At 39.5% G+C, this 24130-nt stretch overlaps 1 protein-coding gene across 12 annotated transcripts in view; it reads left to right on the top strand.

The window, feature by feature from the left end:
- The window catches only part of TACC2 (transforming acidic coiled-coil containing protein 2), a 184373-nt gene that overhangs the window by 109814 nt on the left and 50429 nt on the right, over nt 1–24130 (top strand). For all 12 annotated transcript variants that reach the window (XM_034777951.1, XM_034777952.1, XM_034777959.1 and 9 more), the window contains one exon: nt 15617–15783. In XM_034777951.1, the coding sequence (XP_034633842.1) occupies nt 15617–15783 (167 nt within the window). The remainder of the gene's footprint in view (nt 1–15616; nt 15784–24130) is intronic.

Genomic DNA, 24130 nt, shown 5'->3' with positions numbered 1-24130 from the left:
AGCCGTGTTAGTCTGTATCTACAAAACAACAAGGAGTCTGGTGGCACCTTAAAGACTAACAGATTTATTTGGGCATAAGCTTTCGTGGGTAAAAACCTCACTTCTTCAGATGCATAGAGTGAAAAGTTACCAATGCAGGCATACAGATGCATCTGTAACTTTCACTCTATGCATCTGAAGAAGTGAGGTTTTTACCCACGAAAGCTTATGCCCAAATAAATCTGTTAGTCTTTAAGGTGCCACCAGACTCCTTGTTGTTTTAGCATGTACAGTGGTTGTCTTTTTAGTTGATGAGGCTGTGTCACTCCTTTGCCCCCTTGTGCTCGCTGGTAGTGTTGTCTTTAATTCACTTTTAATTTTCACTTTTCGTTGACCATGGAGGAGTAAAGATTAGTGGAAATCTGTTCATGGAGGGCCAAACTCTGCCCTGCTCTAATTCCCATGCATTCAGTGAATTCAGTGGGGTTGCACAAGAATAAGCCAGGAAGAATTTGGCTTGGGAAAGAGGTGTTAGGAACTTCTCCTCTTCCCTGTACTGCATTTGTCAAATGGCAAATTTAATCCTTTGCCCCCTCCCTGGAAGGAGCCACAGTAAACCCAGTATAATGTTTTCGCCAGAATGAAAGGGGAACAGTTTCTCTCTGCTTTACAGACTAATGCTCTTTCATGAATCTTCAGTACTACCATAGCCAGGGGTTCTCCTAGAGGTTAAATGAGTCATAGATCCATTTCCACAACTTGCAGAGATGGGTTTTCTGCTGTTGTCTTCTGAACTCTGTAGTTGAGCTAATCTGTGGGCTACAGAGAGCCGGTCCCTAGCAGGATTTAAGGGGAAGTTCTGATGAATGAAGTAACCAAAACTTATAGGTCTGGTTTCAAATGTGGTGTTGGTGATTTTCCTTTGCAGTCTTTGCATGATATTGTAAAGCATTAAGAATGAAGCCGCCTAGCTTGCCTACCAAAGGTATATTTAACAGGCTTTTGTTTCCTCCATTAAGATTTTAGTACTTGGCACTAAGTGGCAAATGAAAGATGCCTATCCTGGGTAGGAAATATTTCTGCCTTTAACAGCTGATGTTAATTTGAATGCCATCAGTCTGATCTAATAGCACTGTGAACCACAGAACCATGAATAAGGTGCATTAGTAATTTGGATTACAACTGTTAGATAATTTTTACTATCTTCCTGGTAAGTGTTTTCTAGCACTAAATATTGGGATATCCTAAATATGTCTTAGTTGTTTTTTCCCATCTCTTAAGAGACTTCTGCATTTGTACTGCATATTAAACAGGGACCTGGTTAGTTAGAGGTACACAGATGAAGTTCTTGTTGTTATGCTGTCAAGATGATTGTCTGTTGATTAAGTGATTTCCATTGAAAAAGAAACATGGGCTAAGAAGAGACTTGAGAATAGAATATTATACATATTGGGTCTGTTCTTTGTGTCCTGTCTCTGTACCATATATGTGATTATCCGGAATAAACCTGGGGTAAAGAAAGAGGACAAACAGGCTTATGCGAGCGAGCGAGATAGGATTAACTTCATCATTCATTTATATTCAGGGCCACCGAGAGCGGGTTCGGGCCCCGGTGAAAATTTTTTTTCAGGCCCCCCAGCAAGGGCGGACAGGGTAAACAGGGCCATCGAGGGGGAGGGAAGGAGCCGGGCCGGGAATATTTTTGGGCTCCCCTGCAAGTGCGGACCGGCTAAACAGGGCTGACAAGAGTGGGGGGAAGCCAGGTCCCCTTCCGGATCACCAGGCCATGGTAATTTGTACTGGCTTCCCCCCACTTTCGTCGGCCCTGTTTATATTGCTAGTGCTGAAAAGCAAACCATGTTAGAGCTGTTAGCTCTCAGGAAAAATTATAACATTTAAAAGGAGATTTTTAATGTGTCGTTTGGGCTCTCTTGAATTAAAGCAATACAGGGAATTTGAACTCTAGTCAGTTTCAAAATTGAGTTAAAAGTAGTTTTGGTTACTTCCGCACATCTTGTGCCTGCGTCTCCTTGCCAGTTTTTTGTGATTTTTCAGTGATGGTTTTCTATATTTTATGATGTTTTTCTCTTCACTGTTGCTGTGTGAAAGATGCACATAGGTGGGATCTGACCTTTATTGGGGAAAGAGTGAATCTGACTTAAACACAACTCCAGTCAAATTCACAAAGTCAAGTAGAAAAAAAGTAGAAAAATAATTTCATTTTTATCCAATCTTATTTAGTTGTAATAATGAGGTTTCTTTTAACAACAGAAGGTAAAAAGAGGGGGGAAATCAGAAGTCTTTGTTTTTTTTCTATTAATTTCCCTTTAATTCTTCTCAGTTACATTATCAGATTAACAACCTGACTCCCAGAATAGTCAGCCCATGCGAAATCAGACATTTTTACACAGAATGGGTGGTGGTTTTTGATTTATAGTTTTCCCTTTGTAATCTGTTTAAAGAGGCATTTTCAAAGTGATTTCCGGTATTTTAGAGACAACTTCCGTTAAGGATTTGTCACAGCTAAAAGCCCAAACAATACTTTGAAAATATAGTCCACAGCGTCTAAGTATCACTTAAAGAAAATCCACCACCTTGTTCTAGCTGCTAAACTGTCCAGAGATTACAAACTGAAAATTCACTGGTCTTCTAATAGCGTGCAAACCACATAATTAGTCTTACATTAGTACAAGTATGTCATTGGGCAGATTTACTCATCACACTGGATTTATAGTGGTGTAACTCCTATTAATATTCCAATGGAATTATTCCTGATTTACACTGGTATAGCTGAGGGCATAATCAGGCCCAGAGGGTACTTTTTTTTTTTTGCGGGAGGGTTGTCCAAAACAGGAAAACAATCCCTGCTTCTAGTTCACATTATGCAGAATTATCTTGCTGCTTTATGTCCTTGAGTTAAACCTTGTGCTTGTCATGAACCATCATTTATGGGCTGGGAAGCATCAGCTCCAATGTAATATTGATTATTTTCTGGGAAGCCATATTTTCCCTGAGTCCTAAAGGTATATTTATGCTGAAATAATCTTGAAATCCTTCTCCAGACACCAATTCCCAGCCTGCTTGCTGCACACATTAATGCCAATACTACTACTTGTATAATTGCATTGCATTAATATAGGCTACCTTTCAGATGAACAGAATTTATTTTATGAGTGCACCTTTACAAAATAAAAATGAAAACTGCAAAGTATGCTTCTCTTGCTTTCTAGTTCAAGCCATAAAATAGTCACATGACACTTAACTCCTTATCTTGGGGAAAAATTCTTTTGGACAAAAAAAGGAAAAAACTCTTTAATTGTTTAGCCATGTTTTAACTTCCTAAAACTATGTTAAGTAGGATTTACTGCTGCAGGAAGTTATCCAGATATCTTTATTCTGTAGCCTGTTACCAATAAGTGAATATATGCACACAAGTCCCTCCTAGACTGATATATATCTTTTGTGAAGATCCTTTTATTTGCATTGGTACAGGAAGCTGGATGCCTGGGCCACTGCAGATGTAGCTGTGTTTTGGCATAATGTGGTCCAGTTCTAAGGTGGTTCCAGCATGAGATGCTCTACAGGGGCTATTAAATGAGTGTTACACAGTGAGGATGCAAGGAAACCCACTAACTAGGTAATCTATAATGAAATTGTTCTGTGACAAGATAATCCTCTGCTGCTTTATAGCATTAAACTGGGTAAGAAAGAAACCTTCAAATATCCCGTTGTTTAGAGGCATGTCAGGCACATACTGGCTTTTAAATACTTCTTTCCTGGCTGGTACCCCTAAACACCCACACTATTTCCCCTGGAAATCATAGTTATTTTCAAAGAGCCCAATTCTGCAAGGCCCTGAACACTGTCATTTCCCCATTGGCTTCAGTGGAAACTGAGGGCATTCCACATCTCACAGACTCTCTGGAATCCTTCACAGAATAATATCCACCCCACCCTCCTGCAAACACACACACAATCCTCCAGCATTCCAGCTAGTATTAAAAATGGTGACTTTTTGTATAAAAACAGCCATAAGCGAAGTCCTGATTCTGATCTTATACCTGTGCAAACCATTAATAGTGTTCTACTTAAGACAGTGGCATTACACCAGTGTCAATGAGATTGGAATCAGATCTGTAATTTTGCCTTCAGCTCAGCTATTCCCTCTTCAGTACTCCTTTGTTATCACCATTGTCTAGACATTGTGACGGGCTTTGCAGTTTGCCTCCTCCCAGTATGGACTGAACATGGATTTATTAAATCATAGGATAGATGATCTTGTCACTGAAAATCCTTACAACTGTGTGATAGCAGTCCATTAATAGTTAATAGTCAAAAATGTGCCCCTAAGGAACGATCTTGTAAATGGATTCCAGTGACACATAAGTGACATGTATGCACCTCCCCCATCTTCTGACTGAGGATAACGGCCAAGTCCTGTACTGAAAATGCTCCCTCATGGGAAGAAATGGAGTGAGCAGGGCAGATGGCTTTAAATGGCACCTGATAAGTTGCTGACCCAGCTTCTATAGGTCAGACTAAGGTCACTGTTCCTGTTCTTCACCATGAATGGGAAAAGGTTCACTATGTTGGCTTTACTGCTGCACTGTGTCTGAGGATTTCGCCATTTTGATTGCATACAGAATGTAAATTGAGGGAGGGACAGGGGAAACAATTGCAGATAATGAATCCTACAATCGTCATACTTAACTTGTGCATATTTCTCTTTAGGGTTTTCTATACCACTCATCACTATAACATCTAATGGTATCAGTTGCCTTAGATAATTAGATTACTTTACCTCAGCATTTCCATTATTACCTAGGGGTCCCTATACAAATATATTACAGCATTTTTGAGCATGACCACTGATGGATATTAAAAGCGATTATATAAAAATACATGGATACAGCTAACAATCACAGTATTAAAATGGCTAATTTAACTTAGAGTCCCATATTAGCTTGTTTAATTGGAACTCACTAGGTAGGCAAATATTATACAATAAGATAATTAAATATGATTTAACAATTATTTTGTATTGTAAAATGTTTCCCAGGTCTGGTACTAGAAATAATAAATCATCTTCAGCCATAATTGTGAAATATTTTCCCCACTCAGTCCTTTTATGGAACATACACTGTGGTCAGTAAATACCAGCTATCCTAAACAGTTAACTTAATTTTCCAAACAATATTTAGAGTTTAGGTCATCTTTGGTAATTCTGAACCATGAAAGTGAGGACTGAGTTCATACGGTCAGATCATAAATAAATACACTGCACTTACGCAGATTAAAATTCTGTAACTGCAATATAATTTATACTAAATGTAAAATAACAGATTATCTGTTTATAACAGGGAAAAAAACTCATGGCCACTATTTGCATTTTTTCACCACAGGTATTAGTAGCTTATTATTTGTATTTCACTTGTGCCTTTGTGGAGCAAAGTCATGGAAATCTACAAATGCAGATAAGAATTGTAGAATCATTGAATTGTAGAATCACAGAATTGTAGAATCAATGTTGGGAAGGGACCTTGAGAGGTCATCAAGTCCACCCCCTGTACTGAAGCAGGACCCAGTAAACCTAATCCATCCCTGACAACCTGTTCTTAAAAACCTCCAAGGATGGGGATTCCACAATCTCCCTTGGAAGCTATTCCAGAGCTTAACTAGCCTTATAGTTAGGTTGGATATTAGGAAAACTTTTTAAATCTCCCTTGCTGCAAATTAAGCCAATTTTTTCTTAAGTGGACATGGAGAACAATTGATCACTGTTCTCTTTATTACTTGAAGGCTGTTATCAGATCCCCCTTCAGTCAGTTCTCTCAAGACTAAACATGCCCAGTTTTTTTAACCTTTCCTCCTCTGTCAGGTTTTCTAAATCTTTTACCATTTTTGTTGCTCTACTCTGGGTTCTCTCCAATTTGTCCCATCTTTCCTAACGTGTGGCAGCCAGAATTGGACACAGTACACCAGATGAGGCCTCACCAGTGCCAAATAGAATGGGGCACTTACCTCATGCGTCGTACATATGCCACTCCTATTAATACACCCCAGAATATTAGCCAGTTTTGCAACTGCATCACACTGTTCACTCAAATTCGATTTGTGATCAACTATAACCCCAGATCCTTTTCAGCAATACTGTACTATCACCTACCCAGTTATTCCCCATTTTGTAGTTGTGCCTTTGATTTTTCCTTCCTAAGTGAAATACTTTGCATTTATCTTTAAGAGCAATTCATTCCAAAGTAAATGCCTGCAGAAGATCTGCAGAGTCCATTGGCAAGAGTTTCTTGCAACTTCAGAAATTCTAAGTAGAGCAAAGCAACCTAAAGCATCAAACATGATAAGAAGATGATAAGACGTATTTAGGACCTGCTCTAAGGATGCCACCAATACGACTTCCAAGTCGAGTGATAACATGGACACCACCTGGGAAGAAGGGGGAAGAAAGGGCAAGCTAGAGAAATATTACACAGGACAATAAAGAAAGAAGCCTAGTCCATCAATATGACACTTAGAAGCCTGAACAGATGAGCTGAAGAGTGAAATGGAGGAAACTGGTAGATGTCCTACGTAGACTCATAGACTCATAGACTTTAAGGTCAGAAGGGACCATTATGATCATCTGGTCTGACCTCCTGCATGATGCAGGCCACAAAGCCGTCCCTACCCTTTCCCTTGACTCTGCTGTTGAAGTCCCCAAATCCTGTGGTTTAGAGACTTCAATTAGCAGAGAATCCTCCAGCTAGCGATCCCTGCCCCATGCTGCGGAGGAAGGCGAAAAACCTCCAGGGCCTCTGCCAATCTACCCTGGAGGAAAATTCCTTCCCGACCCCCAAATATGGCGATCAGTAAAACCCCGAGCATGTAGGCAAGATTCTCCAGCCTGACCCTTATTAGCCATTATACTATTTACCTGCCATGGCACGCTGTTCCTTTGACTAAAATCATGAGGGTACGTTATTTTAGGGTCTGTACAGACATTGTAACAGTCAGTTTTGTGCCCCAGAGAGTTTAGACTCTAATTAGACAAGGCAGGACACAGAGTCACAGAGAGAGGCGAAGTGATTTGCCCAAGGTCACGCAGTAGTTCAAAGGCAGAACTGAGAGTGTAACCCAGATTTCCTACATCCCAGTCCAGTGCCCTGTCACTAAAACATACTGCTGCTTAATATTGTTCTTGAGAAATTATATAGGAGAATCAGTTTTCCTATTGCCTGTGGACAGGGGAGGTAAAGGATTGTGTGGCTTGTCAGAAATAATACAGATCTTCTATCTACTTTTCTAGATCTTTGGTATTGCTTTGGAAGTTTTAGGTTCTCCAAAGCTTAGGGTAAAGTGAAAGTAGTATCGATGCCCAATAAGTCTATCTGCCTATATGGTCCTCATCTCTATAGTACCTGTTCCCATTGAAGTAACTGGCAAAACTCCTGTTGACATCAGAGCAGAAGCAGTCCCACTATCCCCACTAGCTGAGTTCTGGTTGCAGCAATATCATTGATTCTGAATTACGCACAGTGATTTTTATGATGAAATATTTTTGAAAGCGACGGATGGAAGTAAGACCACAAAATTCGTACTTCCAGTTCACTTCTTACTGAGGTTACAGGGATAAAAAACTAAGGATATTTTCAATATTAAACTCTAACATGGTAAACATCCCTTTTTTCTTGCTGATTTAGATTCCTCTCTGGGTGGCTGACAATAAATACTGAAATTTATAGCTTAATTTTAGTATACAACAGCTACAGAAATTTTAGTGGGAGGTTTATAGTAGGAGATGCTCATTGCCTTCAGACAATACCACGCATATTACAGTCATGAATCAACATTAGGCTGTTCACTTACACTGGTCACTTACACAGATTCAAGACATTCTGATCCCCTTATATTTATGACTTAGAGCATTATTTCATAGAAACCTTGATGCAAAGAAAGTAATGATGTGGTAAGGCCCTCATGAGGATGTTTTTCTGGTAATATTGGACCAAATCCTTCCCTCCCCCATCACCGTTCAACACACTGTATGATGCCCAGGGGAACAAATCTTCAGAAAAAAGCCATGGTGGAGTTATGGGGCCTGGAGGAGAAAGCAGTTCTGTGGGATTAACTTATGTGGCCACTTGCAAAACATGGCTTCCTGAAAAAAGTGCATAGAGCCAGAGGTGACATGGAGAAGCAACACTGAGGGTACGTCTACACAGCAAAGAAAAACCTGTGGCTGGCCTGTGCCAGCTGATTCAGGCTTGCAGGGCTCGGGCTGCGGGGCTGCTCCACTGCTGTGTAGACTTCGGGGCTCAGGCTTGAGCCCGGGCTTTAGGACCCCGTGAGGTGGGAGGGTCCCAGAGTTCAGGCTGCAGCCTGAGCCCTGAAGTCAACACTGCAATGAAACAGCCCGAGCCCTGGGAGCCTGAGTCGACAGGCAGGGGCCAGCTGCAGGTTTTGCTTTGCTATGTAGATATACCCAAAATGGCTTGCTCCCCCTTCAGAACTCAAGTATACAAACAAGCCACATGGAAAGTCAGCAGAAACAGTTGCTGGTTAATGCTGGTCTGTTGTATTGGAGTTCCTCAGAGGAAATTTCTGGAGAAGGTAGATGGACAGAATCCACATAGCTGGGGGCTGAGTTCTCCAGCATTCCACTGTCTTTGAGTCCTTTCTCACCCCCCAATCCCCCCGCCACTCCCAGTCAATCCTGGGATCAAAATTTGGATGAGAGTCGTATATCCAATAGAGCTGCACAGTTCTTGCATTAATGTTACCCTTCATACACTTTTGCACAGGGATGGAACATACAGTTCGTATTTTTTTGTTGGAGAATGACAATGTGCATATTTTAACAATGCTAAACTCAATTCATGTAGTCAATTCCTGGTGTGGACAAATTATTTTCCTGCAGGATATGAATCTGCCAAATATTGTAGTCTCTGTGTCCTTGTATCACTAAAACAAGACTGCTACCTAAAGAAAAAAGAAATGGCAAATATAGTTCGCTTGAATTCTAACAATAAGGATCAGTTTTGTGTTTTCTGGATGGTGTTGGCTTTACATAGTAATACTGCAGGTTAGACTCACAAATTCTACATATCCCTTACAAGACAGAGCTTTCATTTATTCTATACCAGCTTTCATCTTTTAGCAAATTTGCCTAATCTTGCCTTAATAGTGAACTTTGAAGTTAGGGAGAAAATATTCAAACGTAAATATAGAGGGATAGATGCTAGTGCTTGTTCCAACTGCTCTCTCTAGCTCTGGTAGCAAAAGCAGCCTAAAAGTAGGCTTAACTGGCTACTTGAGGATTCCCTTTAGTTCCATTCCCAGGCCCCAGTATGGCGAGCATTCCCAGAGGAGGGGGCATGGCGAGGCCACTTCTTCACTCCAGTGAGCCCTGGCTGTTGGTAACGGTTTCAGAACCCTCTCCCTCAAAAATGTCATGCAAGTATGCACCACCCGATTAAGTGCCACAGTAGCTAGCACAGCAGAATGCTCCATGGCTTTTGGGTAGCTGGGTAGGAATTTTCTTTTGTATGCTAAGAACAGAAACAAATATAAAGTTGTTTACATTGGAAGAAACCTCCACAGAGATTAATAAAATTGCATTCACCTACATTGGTTCCATATCTGGACCATTGTGCTCAACATTGGGACGATGTACTTTATTTATACCACCTTTTACAGAGCTTGTGCTAACCCCCTTGGTCTTTTGCCTAGTGTAGGTTCAGTAAAAGATATCCTTTTTTCTTCTTCTTGCTAGATGAAGCCTGCATGCACAGTTGCACTGTTTTCTTATTGTTGGGTAATAAACAAGAGCATGAAATAAATACAGGACTCTTGATAAAGCTGAGGAAATCCTGTCAGCTTTGTAACAGGTTTTATAGTGAGCCTAGTCTCAAAGTAATGACTGGGATCACTTCACTTTAGTGACTGCAGCACTTTAATAGGGTGAAGTGGCATGAGTGGGAAGAGATCAGAATGGAGAGATCCCATTCGCACTTACTGAATTCTGACCAGCTGTAGTGTCAGTGAATTTATTCTTCAGACTGAAATACAGTGAGGATTTGTTTTAATGTGTACCCTTCAGTTGCATTAGTGGAGTAAAAAGTATCTAATGAGGATGGGGTTTCTGTGAGGACAAAGCTGAGGAAGAGAAGTCATCCCAAGTCATTTCCTTTATTATTTCCTCCTGAGGTTTGTGTAACTGGGCAAAATCCCAAGGTTTCCCAGTTGGAGTGGGAACATTGAATTCTCACAAGTGTTCTCGTACCATGCCAGAATTGTGTTGATTCAGTATTATTCTTGCATTTCCTGCCTCTTCCCGTAGTCCAAAAATGCTGTAGGTACACTGCTTTTGCTGTTTATACAGTAACTTTGGAGAAAGATTCTTTCATCTCCTTCTTTCTAGTCGCATTCATTATACCCTGTTACCAACGAGACCCTCTCTGCACTTGTATACACAGCTAATCATTCTGTAGTCCAATTCAAACTTCTGCCATCTGTATTTTCTTTTTTTCTTTATTATCTTTCTAACTCAACTGATTTTCGTCATCTGTTGGTTGTCAAGGTATGTGCAGAAATAAACAATCATAGAAGTTAGAGATGGAAAAGACCTACTTTTATATCTCTTAACCATTTTCTTCATTTGATTACTTGTCAAGGATACTTTTTTCCCTTTGATGTTAAGCACATTAATCAAACAAATTTACCTACTGACTAGTTTACAAGTCTGGTAAGTTTTGATCACTTGCCATGTTTTTTTAAAATCCCTTCAACCAGTGATCACTGTAAACAAAGTACAGTAGATCGTCAGAGTTATGAACACCAGAGTTATGAACTGACTGGTCAACCACACACCTCATTTGAAACTGGAAGTATGCAATCGAGCAGCAGCAGAGACCCAAAAAAAGAAGCAAATGCAGTACAGTACTGTGTTAAATGTAAACTACTAAAAAAAAAAGGAAAGTTTAAAAAAAGATTTGACGAGGTAAGGAAACTGTTCCTGTGCTTGTTTCATTTAAATTAAGATGGTTAAAAGCAGCATTTTTTTCTTCTGCATAGTAAAGTTTCAAAGCTGTAGTAAGTCAATGTTCAGTTGTAAACTGTTGAAAGAACATAATGTTTTGTTCAGAGTTTACTAACATTTCAGAGTTACGAACAACCTCCGTTCCCATGGTGTTCCTAACTCTGAGGTTATACTGTAGCAGACTTCCAGGAATCTTTGGTAAATATTTGTTGCCTTCCTTGCCACTTCTAGAAGACATTCAATAAACCAATCAAAATAATAAGTTTAAATGTATTATTCTTTATAATCCTACTTTATATTTCATAATGTCAGTTCAAAGGGCCGGGGGGAGGGAAAGGAATGCACTTTCTTCTTTTCTCTGAAGATGCTAACAATATGTTTTACAGACAAATTCTAGAGGAAACTGTTGAAGCATAGATATTCTCTGTAATCCTTCTTACAAAATCTATACTAGTCTTTCCTTATACTCTTTATAAAACAAACTTGTCACAAAGGGAGGAAGGTGATAATGTAAGCTCTCCTATACATATGCATGTGCTCATATTTTTTAAATAGAGGGATTTGGTTATGTAAGAATCTGCCTCTAGCCTAAACAACAAAAGTTTAATGTACAGGTGATTGTTCATGTGTGAAAGACTTAAATTTCATAACTCATCCTGGGTTCCGTTGTGATATTATTATATTCCTAGCATCCTAATTCCATTTAGAACAGATAATATTGGCAAAGTGATGCTGTTTACTCTTTGTTTCAAGAGGAAACTTCCTTTGTGTCACATCTCTCAAATGTTAGCTGTTTTGTACTAGTTTGCTGTATCAATTAACATTTCTGGATTAATATTTCCAAAGGAAGTATGGTAGAGCAGGGGCCTAGGAACTACTGACATTACTGCGTGACACTGATCATCCTTAAAAACTTCCCAGTGCTGTCTTTTATAACTCAAATACTGCAGCAGCATTATCTAGTTATTTACTATGATTTTCCTGTATTTAGGATAGTAAAGACATTTATGAATATTGCACTAATATTACTTAATCAAAAGCAAAAAAGTATTGGCAGATGAAATACTGGTTGAAAAATTTACCAGGCAACTAGTGGACAGATGACTAAACTTATTAGCTAGAAGTCACTGGAAAAATGAGGGGGACCCGACCTGATGGAAATAACCATCCTTTCTTCAAAATCCAGTTCTGGGAAAGGGGCTAGGATTCTTATCAAGGGATCATTTGGGGACCTTATCTTGGGCTCCATCGTTTATATCAGAGTTTAAAGACCCCTACATCTTTTTGGCTATTGGAAGGAAGTGGAGATTTTTCCCTCTCCCCATTACCACTTCTCACACCTACTAGTTGCTATAAGGTAGGTGTGTGTGTGTGTGTGTGTGTGTGTGTGTGCGCGTGCGCACAGCTCTACCTCTCCCACAACTTGTTAGCTGTGGTAGGGTATTCTGTGGTGTTAGATCCTTCTCTAGAGCTCTATGTTTCTTGGATCCTCCTCTGAGCTCCATTTCCCAGCTCTGCTTCAGAATGAAGTTGATATGATTCTTATTGGTTTTATTGTTGCTTACTGGTTGAGACTATTAGCAGCAGTGAAAGAGCCCAGAATCTGTCTTCTCATTTTCAATCTGCTGCTGCTTAGGAAAGTTATGAGCTGCAACACAGGTACTAGAGCTGCCTGTCTGCAGATTCAGGATGACAGCAGAACATGAGTTCACATTTGTAAAGATATCTTTGTAGACATAAAGGGCAGAAACATAGGACCGCGTTCTTTCTTATCCAGGAGGCTTGGTTTGAACTCAGGGAGTTTCCTCTGGATACTTCCAGCAGGTGACCATGGGTTGTGTGCCCTTCACCCAAGAAAGAAGCAGAGTAAGTTAAGCTGTAAAGGGAAACAAACAACAGCAGCCTTGTAGTAGCACATACATAATGATAGAAATTTGAATGTGTCATTAGGGTGACCAGATGTCCTGATTTTATAGGGACAGTCCCGATTTTTGGGTCTCTCTCTTATATAGGCTCCTATTACCGTCCCACCCCCGTCCCGATTTTTCACACTTGCTGTCTGGTCACCCTATGTGTCATTGAGCCAGTTTTTATACATGAATTACAGTTTGAATAGACGTGAATAAGTTTGAATAAACATTTTCCTCACACTATATGTAATACAGTATTTTATATGTACATACCCAATTAATACACGTTACATATTATATATATTTATAATACTTGTTTTCTACATATATATGCAGCTATTACTATTTTAGGACTACAGTATACTTGCCCAATATAATATCACACTATATTTATATATTTAAAAGGAGGAAAGGACATGTATTTTTTCTTTATGCATAAAAACATGATTGAATTATGTAAAAAGCTGTTTGATTTGTGCTATTTTTCAGTCCTTTTCATATACATGGTAACTTTCTCATTTTATTTTTTAGTTAAAATAAATTTATTTTTCTCAGTTAGGAAAACATCAAACAGTAACCAAATTGCTTTCCCCAGATAGTTTCAAAGACAAAGTGAGGTTAAAGGTTCCGGCAATTGTCAGGAAAAGGGAAAGGACTGTTTGTTCAGCTAGATACTCATTGTAAGTAAGGCTTTCTTTTTGTTTACAGAAGTTCTTTGTTTGCAATGATTCTTGATCTTAAAATATTGTGAACTTGAGAGATGCTGCATCTTTGAAGGAATATAATTTAAAAAACTACAATTCACCTTCTAATAAGCTCACTCAGCTGTGTAGGCTGCTGAACAAATATGGTTTGAGTTCTGAAGCAAAGAATGCATTTGGGGAAGTTGATGCAGCAGTAGTAACTGATAGACACTTTAGCCTTTGTGAAGTTCCACAGGCAGGAGATAACTTTATGCACAATAGACCTAGCCAGAAAAAACCCCATACAGAATAATACTTAGCAGAAATCCTTCTGCTTTGCAGCGGTGTAGAGGTAATCTGTTAGCTCCAGAGCTAATGGTAGGGTCCAAGTAGATGCATGTGCTGTGACAATATAACTAGGAAGACTGAGTTCTCATTGGAATTCTGCAGAGCTAACTGGAGAGAATCCGGTCCATCTAACCACTTGAGCTTTCAGGAACAACGACAGGGTCTTTTCTGCTATAGCCCACACAGGCTTCATGCTGAGAGATTTAAGCGAATGTAATAGAATGCAAATCCATCACTTGCACTTTATCTGACATGGAGCTGCTTCAGATAATCTAAAAGCCTTGAGAACCCAAACAGAATTTATTGCTTGGCAGTACAGAGTTTTCTTTTAACTTTAATGAAGTCAGAGAAGTCCTTGATTCTACATACTGTATCAGGACGGCTTGTAGAGTACTTCCACGGATGAAATGGCTTTCACTTCATGGCAAATTTTGTCCCCAATACAGTGGGCGCGCTGGATGTGGACAGCTGTGAGAAGCAGTGGAGACTACAGTCTCCTAGCCATGCAGAGAATCACTGGAAATAGGCAAGTCAGTCCTGTCTTTCAGGAAACTGTCACACCATTCAATTCATTGTATTACAGACCCAGTGGGGAAAAACTGCATCTGACCAGCAGAAATGCTTGCTAAGTAATTAACAAGACAATACTGTTATTGCATTCTTGGCTCGCAAAAATTGTTTTAAAAATGTTAAAATATAGTTTGTTTTGTTTGTTTAAAAGTACATCAAGTGCATAGCTTTCAGTTCTAGAAGGACAGTTTTCTAAAGTGGTTCTCCCCGTAGAGCAACATGTTATGTCCTTGTGCAATGTAGATCTTCATTTGATTTTTAGGCTAACTTAGTGCATCCTTTCGTATAGTTGTTTCCTTTCAAGCTTGCATTTCATTTGGTTGTCTCCATTGTGAACCTCTTTTACATGCTTGCGCCCATTGTGATCCTTCTATTTTTTTTTTATGTGTATGTGATAATGCAGTGGTGGAAATATATTACTGATAGCACACAGGAGTCAATGCATTTTCCAGCCTTGTCACTTATCATTGCCGAAAATGCTATATAAAAATACAGCCGTGATGAAACGTAACATTTCTGAGAGGCTGGGCTGGCCAGAGGCTTGCTGTTGAGACTTATCCATCAGTTATTCTAGTGTGTGCTCTCTAGCTTGTCAGAACACACACAGCAATAAAAAGCTTGATTATTTTAGAGCCGTAGCCTTTAATAAACAGCTATGAAACTCTCCTGAGAAGCTCCTTTTTTGTCTTTCTGTGTTGGTTTGTCTATGCCTGTGACAAGAAAAGTTCCAGAAATTCATAAAAAGGTTCCATTGTTTTTGGCTTTCACACTGGAGTCTCCTTTGCACTGCACAGCAGGCTTCTCAGGAAGCATTTACTTTTTGAGTGCATGTTCACTTTGTGACAGAGAAATCTTAAGTAGCGTAAAGATTTCTTCAGAGAAAACCTGCGACCATGATATTCATGCTCTAGAAATCATGTGTGAAATTAATCCATCATAGTCCACCTTTGAGAAATGCAGAGGTAGCCTGACAGCCTTCCTCCACTCAGAAAACCCTGCATTTCAAAGTCTGAATTGTTCCTTCCACACACGAAAGCTCACTTTGCTCACTAGCCCAGGTTGTTAAAGAAACTCCTGTTTTGTATTTTCCTCAGGAGTTCAGATTCTGAAGAAGCATTTGAGACACCAGAATCCACCACTCCTGTAAAGGCTCCACCGGCACTACCGCAGCCACCACTGGAAGTAGCGGTGGTAGAAGCAGCAGCAGCAGTAGACACAGTTGAACAGGAAATAAGGCCACAGCTGCCCTTGGAAGACACAGGTAATGAATATATCTAATGAGTGGGCTGGATCACTCAGGAAGATGTGACCGTAAGGGGACATCAGTGTTAATCCCAGAAAAGAAAGGGTGCTAATAAAAGGATGGCTGGAAGATTAGTTAGTATATGCTGTGCCCTCTTCCTACTGAAAAAAATAATATATATCATACTTTGATAATGACAGTTACATATTAAATACTATCATCAGCAGTCTTTTTTTTTTTTTTTGTATTATCAATCAACACATTCATCTCCTGATACAACTTTAGTAATGTTTTGGCACCATCATCTTTGTTTAAAAAATATAGCCTGATTCTCCACTCTGTTATGGAGTAAGTAGCGATGAATCAGGCCCATAATATGATTTGTGAAACAAGGAAAAACTCCCTTGGGTGCATTTCTTTCATATTAAATCAATTTCTTTATTCCTGATGTTTTCAGAACTGTATGAAACTAGTCAGATGACTAAACACACATAGCTATATAATCAGGTATAATTAATAATCTCAGTTAATAGGAGGGTATTTTCGGATCTCATTTCACCTAAAATGGCAAGTGATGACCAGATGATGATATATTCTGAGAGTTCAGGATGTGTTAATAGGAAGTCAAGACTAATTCTATGAAGCCATGTAGCAATATAGCAGTATGTATATAATTAGTACATAACACAGCAACGAAACAGATATTTTCCTTAAAACATGAATATTGTATTTTATGTAAAGAAATTCTGTCTAAAAAACCCTAATTTCCTTTGTTTGCTGAGTTAAGTAATGGAAGATGTAAGAGTAGAAGCTGTTTCTATTAGCAAGGAGCTCAATGTGACTTTCAGCTGAACTGCAAAACAGGCAATGTGACTATTTATGGTCATTAAATGCCTCATCACACTTTTTGCAAGAGATGAGCAGTTAGCTCAATATATTGGTTAAATTCCAGTAAAACACTTTCACTTTGTCTACCCAAAATTCCCATGGATTTCATTAGAACAAGGTTCTCTCCATCTGAATGGATGCATAGGGTTGCTGTGTGCTGTTCTAAAACTGCCAGCTTTTACCACAGAAGATGGGTAAAGTGATATCAGTAAGTTGTGAGTAGTCTGTAAAGTCTGTCAATCTCTTTGGGGAGGGAAGTTTTTGGACAAAAGATACGTTCTACGCATGTCTCCAGCTAGTTAGTCTTCCTTCAGAATTTCTGGACTTAAAATTCTCAAACTTGGGAGTTTTGATTGTAATTATAATTAGCAGAAGAAATGTCCAGTATACAAATGCCAAAAAACTAAAATACATGATAAGAAGAAATCCTCTGTCTCCTAGTACCTCTTCATTTTCATCCTCAGATCTTCCTTTTCCCAGTTTTCCTTATTCTTTATCAGTTTTTACAAATGTAATTTCCCTAATTGCAAAAGGAATTTAAATGCAGAGAGAGTAAAGGAGCAGATATGCTAAGCAGGCTTGGAGTGTGGTCTTTAATTACTACAATAGATTCACATTTACTCAGAATCCTTGATCACACATGTACTTTCCTGCCCATGTGTTTCTCTTCTCCCCCCTTTCCCCTCATTTAGGATATTACTAAGAAAAGATGGGAGATTGAATGTATCCATTTGTAACCATTGTAAACTGCAATGTGTTAAAGGCTATTGATTCTAGCTGTTCTATTTTGATGCCAGTATTTCATTTGTAGGTAAAACATTGCCTGCAACAGACAAATTACAACAAACTAACAGAGCAGTACACAGCATTTCAAAAGTTAGTAAAATGCAGTTATTCAGCACAGTGGCTTGCTGCAAGAAAAATTCAAGTGTAGGAGTGAAATGCAAAAGCATATGTTTCCTTTTAAAATCTATTAGGAGACATCAGTTAGGGTCCCTGTTACTTGGTTAATTGGACACTTATTTCAATGTGAATAGTGAAATGTTTAAAAGCCACTTTTAAAAATCTCAGAGTAGCAGCCATGTTAGTCTATATCCGTAAAAAGAACAGGAGTACTTGTGGCACCTTAGAGACTAACAAATTTATTTGAGCATAAGCTTTCGTGGGCTACAGCCCACTTCTTCAGATGCATAGAATGGAACATATTACAAGAGTATATATATACATACAGAGAAGATGCCATACCAGAAACTGTAATTGACCATCTTGATTATCACTACAAAAGTTTTTTTCCTGCTGATAATAGGTCATCTTAATTAATTAGCCTCTTAGAGCTGGTATGGCATCTTCTCTGTATGTATATATATACTCTTGTTATATGTTCCATTCTATGCATCCGATGAAGTGGGCTATAGCCCACGAAAGCTTATGCTCAAATAAATTTGTTAGTCTCTAAGGTGCCACAAGTACTCCTGTTCTTTTTAAAAATCTGTTCTCTTAGTGTTAACTTGCCTCATAGGTTATACTCTCTCACACACACACAGTCAGTCCCTTACACAAGGCTTCCATGGAGCTGAAGTACAGCTCCTACTTGGTAGCATAAATCTGGGAAACAAAGGTCACATTGGTGCCATTTCAGTAAAAGAGGAATAAGGGCACCTGAAGGGCCTGGCAAACTGCAACTGAGAAAATAATATAAAATCTGTATTCCAATTTAGAGACCAGGCAGCTTTGTCTTCCGGAGGATGGGGGGAGAATGGTAGGTTTGGAACACATGATTCCGGATAGGCCTGGCATTAATAATGTATGCAGATGATTATAATTATGCTTCATGATACGATTAGCACAACAGCTGGACCCCAGTGCTGAGGAGATATGATGAGAGTATTTAACTCCAGTGTAAGTTTAATAAAGGTTCTGAAAGTAAAATGTAGTTAAAACTTAAGGCTAGATATCAGTTCTTTAGGTGCACAGTTCTCCTCTGACTGCTGGAAGTCTCCATGATCTCCACGTGAGCTGGGTGGGAGATTGGGTCTCCTCTGACTTGTAAATGAGGAAACAGGGTTCCAGGATCCTTCCCACTACCAACTCTTCAGACGCTGGGCTGAGCGTGGGCAGGCTGCAGGACACCTACTCAGTATGGTAACAGCTTGGCTTTGTCTCCTATTCTGCTTATCCTCCTCTTAAGCAGCTAGCAGGGTGGGCTATGTGGAGTATCCCCTGTTCACATGTGGGTGCATTGGTGGGAGATGCACAAGAGAAGAGATTACAACCATGTTGCCTAACTGCTCGGAGACCTGGTTTGGATGCAAGATTAGCTGTTCTCATGAGACTTCTGCCCACCGTGGCAAATAACCTACCTGGGTTTTATGAGATTTACAGCATTTTGGAACAACAGGGGATTTATTATTAATTATTATTATTTATTATTATTTATTATTCATTATGGTAGTGCTTAAGGAGCAACCAAGAACAGGGCCTCATTGTGCTAGGCACTGTACAAACACAGTAATAGCACAGACCCTGCCCCAAAGAGGCAGGGAAAAGGGTATAACACACAAGCAGCAAAGCGATGGTAGCAAATGTCATGTTAGTTCCATGTTTTTTTCGAGGGCATGGGTTTAGTTTGGAGGCGACCAGATAAATGGAAAGAAAAGGGAAGGAAGCAGGGACATGGAAGGGAAAAAGGATAAGGGGGACAGGACAAAGGGAGAACAGGGTCATGGGGCAGGTGTGGTGAGAAGGAGGAGGTGACTGTGAGGGAGGGTTGGAGCAAACAGCCAATCAGCACAAGCCCAATCAAAAGTTCAGAAAGTTGTCTGAACATTGAAAAGTCCCTACTTTGGCTGCTTCTGCAGCTGTTCTACTGGCTGGCATCCCTGGCTGGTTCCTGGCTGCAGTTTTTTCCCAAGCCCCACCCGGCAGGGTGCAAGGAGTGGAGAGGAAGGAAGGTGTGTCAAAGGTCAACTTCTACCCAGAATTTCTTTTGAACCCCAACTCCAAACTTCAGTCTGGACTTGAACCCTGCCTCTTCTATCCATTTCTAATATATTATAACAGAGGTATTTATGCTAATAAGCCCCTCACTTCTATGTGGCACAGAAAATTCATGCCAGTTACAGTTCAGGTCTTTATTATTCTTTACAAATATAAGTAAATTAGGAGAGCTGCGCTTGTTATTGCAGACCAATGGAGCTTTACTTTCATGGTTTAAAATGTCATCAACACCTAATTGATTTATAAAATGCTGCATAAATGATGGTTGAGTTCTCTCTGTAATTAACCACAGAACATTAAGCAGTAATTCATTCTTACTGATATCAGTGGAGGAAAATAACTTTCCTCTACCATTTGTGCAAACATTTCAGTTCTTTGTAACATCCTTCTATCCTCATCTATTTGTCAGATAATAAGCTATAGATTAAAATGTCAAACATTAAACACTGTTGTCATGCTCTCACGTAAGAGCATCCGTAGAAGTATAAAATCAGCATACACATTTACTGTCATCCACTCATTATTTATTTTTCATATTACACTAGTGCCTAGAGTCTCCAGCTGAGATCCGCTCCCATTGTACTAGGCACTCTACAGACATGCAGAAGAGACAGTCCCAAAGAGCTTATAATTTAAGCAGACAAAAGGTGGGAGGGGAAACTGAAGCACAGAGCGGTGAAGTAACTTGCCTAAGAGCACACAGCAGCCTGTGGGAGATAGGGACCAGAACCCAGGGTTTATGAGTTCCCAGTTCAGTACCCTATGCAGTGGGCCATTGTATGATCTCCAACAGCTAAAATTAATAATGTTCTCTAATATATGGGTTCTCAACTTTTTTCTTTCTGAGTCCCCCTCACCATACTATAAAACTCCAGGGCCTAGTGGAGGGTGCTTCAGGCTTCAGCCGCAGGGGGCAGGGGAGCTTCCAGGCTTCATGTTTCAGCTGCTGGTCCAGGGGGCCTTGAGGCTTCTGCCTCATGGGGTGGTGGGTCTAGGGGTTTCTGCCCCATGGGTGACGGGCTTGGGGCTTTATCCCTGCAGAGCTGAGGTCTTTAGGCTTCAGCTGCAGTGCGGGGTTAGCTTGGGGCTTCTGTCCCACAGGGTGCTGGGGCTCCGGGCTCTAGCCCCGCAACTCCCGCCTCCAAACTTTCTGCCCTGGGCCCAAGTCAATCTAATGACAGCCCTACTTCGTGGACTCCCTGACACTGTCTCACAGCTACCGCCAGGGAACCATGAACCCCTGATTAAGAACCACTGCTCTAATCCATTACTTGTTGTGCTTCTTTAGTTTACATCAACATAAATTCTTCATACTTTTTGTATGTCCTTAGATGTGACTTAGACATAGTGGATCTGATTCTTTGTGCCTTCCTCAGGCAAAACTCCCATTCAGGTCAGAGACTTTTGCTTGAGTAAGGAATGGAGGATTGGGCCCTGCCTCATAGTGAATAAAAGGCTGGAATTGCCTTCCTGGGCTCCACCTCTATTCATAAGCCACCTGAGCTGCACTTTTGTGGTTTATGTAATCAGTTATCCACTGAGTACAGCTTAGTATCTAACATCCATCCATTGTTATGCACAATTTATAACAACGTGCAGGTGAATTTCACCCCATACAGTGGGCCAGCACAAAGCCTATTGACCACGTAAGTCCTCAAAATAGGGCCAAAAGTGAGATTTAAGTGGTCCATTAGACTTCGTGCTGGCCCTCTGCACAGGAGCGTATTTCACCTTCTTATGACTGCATAATGTGTGTGTTACATAATGCGTTCTTTAATGAACAAACTGCAGCCTTTGTGATAAAATGTTGTGCGTAGTAGTACCCTTTTGTTTAGATCACTTTGATGTGAAAGGGCAAAATTCACTGCTCTGTTGATGCACTTCTAATGTCAAAAGAGCATGGTCTAAAAAGCTCTTTGTAGTAATAAAGCTGCATTGTCTCACAACAGTAAGTACAATTCAAGTCTCCCTCCGCTGCAGTTCTGTCATCAGAAGACATTGATGATGTAACATAGCAGGAATCCTACAGCAACGTAACAAGTAATTTCTACCACAAGCCCATATTTTGGATGTATTCAGAAAATAATAACAAAAATTGACAGTGCTAATCCAAAATGTACACTGCAGAGCACTAGACTCCAGGAATAAGTAAAGGACTGGAGCAGGAGCGTGTTGTGGGAGGGAAGGGGGTATGGAAAGCAACGTAATAGGCAGGAATCAGCTTCTGCATTATATGTGGAGCTGTCAGCAGAATTTCAACATTGTTTTATTTCAAACTGTTGGAAAGTATTGCAGCTTTCTTAGACAGTTTGTTCTTTATTACCTATAGCTAGCTGCAGGAGAACTTAAATCCTTAAAGAAATTAACGACCAACAAAAGCAAATAATGTAACTACTCAGGCTTTTTCCTAGCCATATTAATTTGCTTTATGATATATTCCCATCCCAAATCCATTATTTGTTTCTGTCTTTTAGACTGTAAGCCCTCCAGGGCAGAAATCTTTTTATATATGTTTGTACAATACCCAGCACAAAGGGGCCTCTGTCCTTTTGATGCCTGACATAATGAAAGCCTTTGTTATGAATATTACTATGTTATTTATTATTATTAACACAATTTTTGAAGACTTCTTGTTGGACTCCCTTTTGCTTTCACACTGACCTACATCTTGGACTATGCTGACATATTAGAGCTATTCAGTCGTTTATTATTATTAATTGCATTTAGCTATCTTCCACTCCATTCCCTTGTAAAGTGTACAGATTAGACTAATACTGGAGTTTTGTGACACTTCTGGTGTCTCCTTAGCAGTGCACTGATCAGTGTCAAAAAATGATCTCATAGTGTGAAAAGCAAACACCAGCTCAGCTGGCAGCAGCAACTCTAATTAAAAAACATTCAGCACGACTGAACCCAAACACAACCCATTTGGAGTAAGAAAAAAATACACACTCTTAAAATAGTGCCACCTGATTAGCATTCATTTTAAAGAAAAAAACATTTTTAAATTCACAGAAGTCACTAAATTTTCAGAGAAACATGGAATTGTGTAGCTAGAATTCCAATGAAAAAATCTGAAGATGTAGGGGTTGATCTGAAGGTGCTGATTTAGGAAGTGTCTGCTATCTTCAAAGTTGCTAGCTCTTTATCTTCATAAATAATATTCCTGGCAAAATCCTCACACAGATACCTCTAATTGCCGCTGCAGCAAAGAGGAAATGCTTTCTATCCACAGGATCTAGTAGTAAAGTATAGAGGTAAGGACTTAAATAATAGTAGTAAGTATAGATTCTTTGTGTTTCTCTTTCATCTGTGCTACCTTAACACAAAGTATTAATGGGCAGAACTGTGCAGGAAAAAGAAATGTAATTTCATGGAGAATTTAAAGATTTCAGAATTTTGGTTCTGTCCCGATTTTGACGCAACCGCGTTTTCCAACAGAAAACAGTTCTAAAATTTTCCAACTAGCATTATTAGTGAGTCTTTATCACAATGAAGTGACAGTGACAATTCTAATGTATATGCTAGCCACACTTTTGAAATGACTTGTGTATTATAAGGAAATAATGTCAGGTCCAGACAACAAAAAAGGTAATGAACTGTTGTTTAATATTCTGTCATTATTAATGACTGAAAAAAAAATGAACAGATAGTCAAACACAGTAATATCAGATGAGTTATATATCATATGGGCACACTGCTTAAATTTGTTATGGTGATGGAGGACGTATGAGTACCTAGACAAACTTAAAGGAAATATGAATGTTACCAGATCCTGCACTATTCTATAACTCCTTAGTGCTTTTAACCTGAAAGACTGCAGTGCTGTCTTTGAAGAAAATCTGAATATTATCTTATTTGATTGGTTACTATTCATAGATAAATATATTTGATTCTAATACAAGTGAAAGGATGGTAACCAGCAAATATTCATTCAGTTACTGTGAGTGCTTATTTTGTAGCCTTTCACTTTACTACTAGTCTTTGTTTCAGCATAATTTAAAACACCTTGGCAAATAAGCCGTAAAATGTCTTTTTAAGAAACTTTTTTTTCCCCTAAACCAGTAGCTATAATCAGATGACCACATGCCTTGCTCTAGTATTTAAACCAACTGTGAATGCCCTGTGGTCTCTGCCTGTAGCTAGAACTTTACTGAACACAAGCAGAGCAGAATAATTGGAAGGTAATAAGGCCAGACCAATGCAGTCATCAGAAGTGTGTTAACCATGAATTTGGTCTGCAAAGTACTTGCGCCTGAAATCTGAATTTAAAGGACTTTCTTTTCTGTTTCAAGAGAAAAAGGGAATGCATTTGTTACTCATTAATGATTCTTAGGGATGGTACATATCATTAAGGTATTTGGGGAAGAGTTAAGTCAGTATTAGATGAAGAAAGACTCATGGATCCCACTAATGACACAGCCCTGGCAAAATATCCATTTCCAGAATCTATAGCCAACTTACAAACCAAGAGAAAATA

Source organism: Trachemys scripta, chromosome 7, assembly GCF_013100865.1.
Source record: "Trachemys scripta elegans isolate TJP31775 chromosome 7, CAS_Tse_1.0, whole genome shotgun sequence".
Taxonomy (NCBI): domain Eukaryota; kingdom Metazoa; phylum Chordata; order Testudines; family Emydidae; genus Trachemys; species Trachemys scripta.
This window is presented reverse-complemented; position numbering and strand designations above follow the sequence as displayed.